The sequence below is a fragment of the Corylus avellana genome, chromosome ca8 (assembly GCF_901000735.1).
Source record: "Corylus avellana chromosome ca8, CavTom2PMs-1.0".
Classification (NCBI taxonomy): Eukaryota; Viridiplantae; Streptophyta; class Magnoliopsida; order Fagales; family Betulaceae; genus Corylus; species Corylus avellana.
In genome coordinates this window covers 1,531,505-1,539,719 of record NC_081548.1, presented here as the reverse complement: position 1 = coordinate 1,539,719, position 8,215 = coordinate 1,531,505, and the positions used below count along the sequence as shown (strand labels likewise).

General features: G+C 36.2%; 1 protein-coding gene across 1 annotated transcript; it reads right to left on the bottom strand.

Annotated features, from left to right (window-relative positions):
- Positions 1-2,113: 2,113 nt before the first annotated feature.
- LOC132189669 (probable protein phosphatase 2C 59) lies at positions 2,114-8,215 on the bottom strand. Its single transcript, XM_059604430.1, has 9 exons — positions 8,132-8,215; positions 7,751-8,016; positions 6,161-6,288; positions 5,076-5,174; positions 4,826-4,984; positions 3,657-3,743; positions 3,482-3,573; positions 3,156-3,230; positions 2,114-2,544 (listed from the first exon to the last, which is right to left on the bottom strand). Exons 2-9 carry the CDS (start codon positions 7,828-7,830, stop codon positions 2,386-2,388), a joined length of 879 nt encoding a protein of 292 aa, XP_059460413.1. The 5' UTR covers positions 7,831-8,016; positions 8,132-8,215; the 3' UTR covers positions 2,114-2,385.

The following is an 8,215-nucleotide window of genomic DNA, read 5'->3' as shown; positions in this document are numbered from 1 at the left end:
ACGAGACCTCAAAGGTGCCAGCTGCATCGTAACACAAGTCCTCCCACCAGGCCACAATTCATTCGACAGTCTGAACTCTTGACTTGACACCACACCCTTGGTACCCAAATTGTCTAAGGTGGTGGCAACTTGGTATGTGGAATAAGAATTTATTATTAGATCTAAAATTTAATTGTAATTTTTATTGCCACGTCAGCAAATATATACTTAAGTGTAAGAGTGAAAGTATTAATAGTATTTTTTTTCCGCTTTCTGAGTTTGGATGACATTCCTGGTGAATAGTTTTTGCTTGCTTCCTCCACTCTGGTTCTTAAGAGTTGCACTGTTTCCAATACTAGTTTTGCAACTTAACAAGTTGGGAGATTTACAGTTATACAAAATTACAGAACCCATCTATCTGACCGGGGGCAGACCGTTTTGAAATCTGTTTGAAATGTAGGTCTTATAATAACTTTTTTATACTTACCGTCTAAATTGCTAATAATCTGAATAATAAATTTGTTGATGATTCAAATTCTTATTACCAACAACTAGATATTGAAACATTAATTGTTACTTCTAGTTAACTGAAATTGGATTCTTAAGTTTTGAAGAATCGGCTCCTCTCTAGTTGATCCGAGGATGCATTTATAAATCGCATTTATGGCACTCATCTAACATGTACGAAGACAGTTGATTTTTTTGGTATTCGATTCTCTTCACCAAGTGTTGTGAATCTCTAATCAGACCTCAGTTTCAATCAAGTCATCTGCTATTCCCAACCAGAAAATCACGGCAAAATCATTGGAAGTGTTTTTATTTGATCGTCACTTTCGGTGTCACATTTATTTATTTATTTATTATTGTTAATTGTATGCCACGTAAAGTGGTTGTTTATTGTTGGTTGATGAGCCAACCAAAGGACCACGGCCACGCAGTCGTCTCATAGTGACTAAAGAAAGATGAAGGCCATTATCATTATCGCACATTACATCAATTAAAAAAAAGAAAAAGAAAAAGTCAAAAGTAACCTCCATCCCATAACACAAGGTATAATCCTTAATCAAATTCCAAATCTTGTGGGATTGTCCATTTGCTAAGGATGTGTGGAGTGCAAATCTAAAAAAATTTCAAAAGAGCTCTCTCGACGGTCCAACGTTTGAGCGGGTGATGGAAGAATTATTCAAGAGTTGCGATAGAGAATAACTTCGTTTGTTTGCGGGGATTGCATGGAGAGTATGGCATCGGAGAAATGATTTCGTCCATAGTGATCCTTTTCTCCACCCAAATGTATTGGTTCAACAGGCCAAAGATGCTTTAATAGATTTCTCTAAAGCAACTTGTAGACAAGTAGGTTCCCACTCAGATTTCGAATAACCTAATGGGGGTAGTGGTGTTGGGTAGCCTTGGGTGGCGCATACCACTGCCTGTATTCCATCTGGGAGAAATTTGAGTTTATTGGGACAGGATCGGGTTTAGAGTGCAGTTAAGACTTATGTCTTGAAGGAGTGTTTTGTATTCCTGTTTTTTGTGATTATTAATAACAAAGTCCGAATTTTCCTAAAAATAAAAAATAAAATAATAATAATAATAATAATAATAATAATAATGTTATTCACCGGGTTTAATATCCTCACAATTTTGTTCTATACTAAATGATTTACGCACAATTTAATAATGTGAGAATAAAATAAGCCTAAATTAAATTTCACTTTAAAAAAAAAAAAAAAGTCAAAATATCGAAAGTTGTCAAATTTTTTTACCTAGAGTGATGAAAAAAAATAGTTTGAGCCTTTTGAGGTCAGTTCAGACAATACTCGAAACTGTTTAGCCAAAAGTAGTGCCTGGCTTGTCAAAGCTGTTAGCCGCCCATCCTTTTGGGTTGGCAATTGACATCGTGCCCCCACCAAAAGTTGCAAACGATAAGAGTTGATCTTTTGCAAACCGAATGAGGCGGCTGGCCGGGGTGGGGGAGACAGTCACGTGTGATTCAAAAAGAAAAGAAAATGACACTCAGAAAAAGCAATTCATTACTGTTTTGTACTTTCTTATCCGAAAAATATGATTATCACACTTGTTATAAGTTTCAGAAAGACGCCGTAACTGTAGACTACATCAAGAAAGAAAAATCCAATTGCAAATGAAAAGAGTCAGACAGCAAATGACATTGGAATTTCGAGGTTCTTTTACATATTCAAACACGCATATTTTCTAGCTACAGAAAATAAGCTCCCAGATACAGCTCTATGCTAGAAGCTGATAATGTGTGACACACACCAGCAGCCCGATGACTTTGTTTATATCTCTATCCTTAAGGAGTACAATTCTAAGATTTTCTATCACTACGAACTACTAGATTTTATTGCAACCCCCCATCTTCCACACCCAGCTAATTAGGAAGGGTGCTTACCCGGAGCTGCTGTGAGAGGAACCCCCTTGATTGGCCAAGAAACGGACAACAACAATGGTAATATTATCTGCACTACCTCTCTGATATGCTTCCTGCATCAGCCTCTTTGCTGCCTGTTCTGGCTCCGGAATTGGTTTAACCATTGCAACAGCCTCCTGAGAAAAAGAGGAAGAATCAGTGAGTTAAAAAGCTTGGGAGTACCTACACGTCCAATTTCAAAATGCCAAGAAAACACTTGACACCCATTCAAAACAATAAATAGCCAATGTTTGTTTTCTGCAAGTGATGAAAATGCCAGGTGAGTATACATGAGGTTAATGAGGTAGAGTGAAAAGAAAGTACTTATTGAGTTCTGAAGACACGCTATCCACTCTTGGGCTTTTGCTACATGCAAGAGCCTCATCGAGACATGGAAAGGGGAATAAACCCAGAATCATTGTGAGGATGCTAGCGTCTTAAGGGATTCTATTTTTGGTCTATTTGGGTCAGATTGCGTCATGCCAAGTCGAGTGGTAGATCTCTTTGCACATGGGAGAGGTCAGTTTGGTAGTGTTCATAGTGCGGCATTGTGGAAGATGATTCCATCCTGCATAATGCGGTGTATATGGAAAGAAAGAAATGGCCAAAGCTTTGAAGACCGTGAGAGGACGGTGGTGCATGTGTACTTGGGTTGCGCCTTTGCGCTTTATGAATTTCAATTACTTATATATATATATATAAAAAAAAAAAAAAAAAAAAAAATCCAGAATTTGAAAGCATGGCATACCTCATTTGTGACAACATCCCACAGTCCATCACTAGCAAGGATAAGAAACTCAAGGGAGCTGTCAATCTTTTCCTCCTGAAAGTTCCATAATGATGTCAGTGGCTAATTATTCTCAAAAACGGAAAATGGGATGCCTGGCAAACAAGTTTGATGCACTCCAATTCTAACAATATCAATCAGAAGACTCCTTTCCTAAAGAGGGACTTGCATTACAGGACTCCAATCTCGTGCTCTTAAGCTTCTTTCATTTGAACCATTTATCACGTCAAAAATTTAATCAAGACACTTTATTCAGATAAGCATCAAAAGTCAACATCAAGACGCACCTGAATTTCTGGATCAGCAACAACATATTGTTTCAAGAGCCTATCACCAAATGCACGAGAAACAGCAAGAACTCCTCCAACTCTCCAAGTTCCTGATTATATAATGTTTAGTCACCAAGACAAGCAATTCACTCAATCACCAGAAAGCATGAAAATTAACATGTGATGACCTTACCAGCCCACATAACAAATCCTCCTGCTTCCTCAATCCGCTGCCGCTCATCAGTTTGGTCCGGCTTGTGATCACGAGAAACAGCAATGGCTGCAGGAAATCACAAGGTTATAAGCAAATACATAATGAACCAAATAATTTATCAACAGAATCCGCTCACATGAGAGTTGATATGCAGCATTTTTCAGCAGCACTCCTAAAAATGAAACCTAAACTAAGCCTCCCAAAATGAAGAGAGACTAAGCCTCAAAAGGACCTTTCATCAAAACTCTTGCATGCTCAAAATGAGATATAAAAATGAAAAAAGGGATTTCAGAAAAGCAATGGGACCCTACTAACCAAAACTGAAATCATAAAGAAATGGCATAACTGAATCATAAGGTTTGCTAATTAGCATATTCATATAAAGAAATGAAAAAGGATTATTTTTTTTTAATCCTTTTTTTCCTTTTGTATAGCTGTCAAGGGATTTCACTGATAACTAAACCTCCCATAAAGTACTCAAACATATATGTTCCCCAAATGCAAGTATGCATGGTAGAATGAGTTCTAAAATCTAAATGGGATGGTAAGGAAACAACATAATTAGCAAATTCTAGCTAAGAAAAAAATCCAACGCTGCCAGGAACTAAAGGAAATAACTGAATCACAAGGAAGTTTAAAATCAATATATAACCAAACACCTATATACTTATTACCTAATGCCGCACTGATAAAGCTGTAAAAGAAAAATATAGAGAGAAACCATTATAATAAAACCAGGGGAACACTAGCATCTACTACAACATGTTCCATTACATGACATTATGACAACAACAATATTAAAAAGGAAACAAAACCTAGCCATGGAATCCAATGTGCTAAAAGAAAAAAGTTGGACAAATATAGAACTTCTCCAAAGCCTTTATTGTAATAAATGAGTGCCAAAAGTAGAAAGAAAGTCCCTTTAGATGGACCCTCGACTATAAGTGCTTCTTACGATAAAGACCACATAAAATCCAAAACTCTAGTAAGAAATAGTGCATCAGAACGATGACTAAAACTAGAAAGAAAAAAAAAAATCATTTTTAACATCCACAAGATTTTGAATTGGTTTCGTCCAATACTCCAATGGATATACCAAATCAATGTCAAAGTTAAGTAGATAATTAAGTAATACTTATGAGCCTTACCATTACCACCCCTACAGATAACTGCTCTAGAATCCCCAACATTTGCAACAAGCAAACGGTCACCAACTAGGATGGCAGTGGAAGCAGTTGATCCAGCATCTCTGTTCTGGCTATTTTCTGATTTCAGAAACTCTGAGTCTGTATGGTTGTATGCATCAGCTGCACAGAGAAAGAACAAGTTTAGACTTATAGCAAAATGCAAAACATTAAGAAAGAAATCATAATGGTGTACGGATAAGAAGTGACAAACCTATAGCTGATTTGGTATCAGAAATAAACTTTGGATGCCTGATCAAATTACTGAAAAGGTTTTGCTTGACATATTCAGCAGCTCGGGCACCCCCATGACCTGGACAACCATAAAGGAGAGATTTGGAGTGTTATTTGTCTTTGACATTCCAAAGGAAAGAAAAATAAAGTAAATTAATGTGACAATAACTTGGTTAACGGTTATATAAGCAGGAAACAGCACATGGTTTTTAGAGGTTTGGAAAATGACAATAACTTGGTTAACGGTGCCTATGACGAAAATAATACACGGTATGATTACAAGAAAATAATTGCTTATCAAAATTGAAAATAATGCTGCAAATATGCTTGCATAAACATAGTCAAATCATATCTAAAATAGTCTACTCCCATGCAAAAGCTATTTAAGATAATCACACATTACGAGTGGGTTAAGCAAGAGAAGGTTGAAGTATCCACAAATCACGCATGCGAGGATTCCCCTAATGGGCAATCACCACAGAGATTGATTTCATGGCATAGCAAACACGAATCACCGGTCAGGATAGGATTGCTTCACAGTCCAGGATGGTGCCATCGAAATTCTGAAGAAAAGCCACAACAACCTCAGAATAAAATACACAGTACCAATCCAAGTCAATAACATCTCTTGGAAAAGGGCTTTTAAGTTCTGTGACCACGTGAAGCAGATATCCGAATATCTAAAAATGTAAAAAATCATTCAGCAGTATCCCTTTAAAAGGAACTATTATGTGGATAACGTGCTAATTCAATGTTATCCAGTGAATGCTATTAGAGGTAACAGCATGCAGCTGAAAGAAATCAATACATCAGAAGCCATGGTACAACAGACAGAATCAGAGATGAAGTTTCCAACACTAAGCATGAGCATAGATACAATCAACATGCCCATGCATGTGCATGCAGACTCACAGACACAAAAGTACACAATTGTCTGTAAGTTCTACATAGAAAACTTCCTTTTCTCATGCCTATGTGCATGTACGTGCGGGCATGTCTGGGTCTGGGTCTGGGTCTGTGTGTGTGTATAGAGAGAGAGAGAGAGAGAGAGAGAGAGAGAGGTACCATCAAAGACTCCAAACAGACCAACGATCTCCCCTTCAACACCATCTATTCGTGTCTCATAAAAATCTTCCATTGAAGACCTTTTCCCAGGAGAGCTTGCATATCCATAGCTGAACTTTCCATTCTGACTGTTGTGACATATATACATTTAGTGTTAAAAGCATCCCATATAATTTCATTGTTGAGAGAGAGAGAAAGAGATATGAGTCATATTAAGTTTGGTCAAAGAATTATTTCTGATGTATTAATCACTAAATTTTGAAATGTTAGCCCATTTATTTCACCAACTCCAAGTCTCCAAGCTAAAGAAAAAAAAATCTATATCACTAACAAACCCAAGAACTAGTTCTGACGTATTAATCACTAAATTTTGAAATGTTAGCCCATTTATTTCACCAACTCCAAGTCTCCAAGCTAAGAAAAAAAAAATCTATATCACTAACAAACTCTTCTATTAAGCAACAAACTGCAAAGAACTCATATCAATGAGATTCCAAAAACTGGGTTATATAAGACATGTACAAACAATTTATATAAATATATATTCCAAGTATAAACAGGATATAATTGGTAATTGTAGCACAATTATGACAATAACAAATACTTCTGAAAAAAATGCTCAGTCAACACCATTTAAACATGGTTGTTTGTAAAATGCTAAAAAAAAAAAAAAAAAAAAAAAAGAGAAGGATTGGGACACCCACGCTGTTGGTCTGTGCCCAAAACGACAAACCGCAACTAAGTCAGTCATTAAGAATGAGAAGGATAATTAACTTTGTTCCATCAGCTGACATTGACCCATTGACGTGTACCCAACACGACAAAACATGATATACATACAAACTTCTTCAACGATGAAAGTGCAAAAATACAGTTAAGCAACATCCAGTTGAATTAAATGCAGAACAATGCATGTCAGGGGTAATACCTAATAATAACATCCCCGAAATCGACAAACAGAACAAAGGGAATGAAATATAAAAAGAAGTATATTCTTATATGATTGACTAATGTTCCTAACAAATAAAAGGTGTTAAAGTTGACTTTTGAACCATCATTACAAACAATTTCTTTTCCCTCACTTCATTTCCTTTTGAGCAAATGGAAACTAAAGTTGTCACCCATTACCCCCATTGGACTGAGATAAAGTTCACAATTCAGCTTTTGAAGAAGAAACCAGACCAACAAAAACCTCATATTATGGATATATCAATAAGGAACCCATATTCTGACAGGCCTTTTCATTAAGTTAGATAACAGATAAATATATCAATATTCATAGCCAATCCTTGAGATTCCTAAAAAGAAAGAACATTTATCCACAACAATAAAAACATCATAATTTACTATAATTACTTGATAAACAAAAGGTATATATGATATATAATACAACAAATACAACAAATACATAATTCAACCCAAAACAGAAGGTAGTAAATAATGCACAATGGATATACAATACTCGACCAATTACACATACACATCAATGAAAAACATCTAATTCAACAAAGCGCAACACAAAACAGCTACAATCTACAAATCCAGCCAAAAAAAAAAAATTGATAACACAAAGATCAAAAGAGGGTAAACCTGAGGCCCCCGCCGCTTACGGGCGCGTCTTCGGCATGAACCTGGCTTGAAGATGACAGCACCGAATTGAGATAACCCATATTATCGCTTGAATTCACGAATTGCCGAGAAGAAGAAAAAAACGAACAAATACAGATTTTGGATTACGTATGTACGAGCAGTTGATGAACACAAAAGGAAAATCAATTATTTTCGCAGACCAATGAAGCTCAATGATCTCACAATTAGAGAGACCATTTGGATATTTACGAATTTCCAAATTTAACCTGCGTATGAACAAGAACGAAAAATAACCTTATTTAGCAAACAGATATTCACGTCGATCTCTGAAATTGAAAATTCGAAATTAGCAATTCAGATATAGAAAGTTACAGAGCGTACCTGAAGGAGGGAAGGGAAATGAGAGGGGAATTGAAAAACAGAAAACTCAGAGAGAGAGAGAAAGAGAGAAAGAGAGAGAATTCA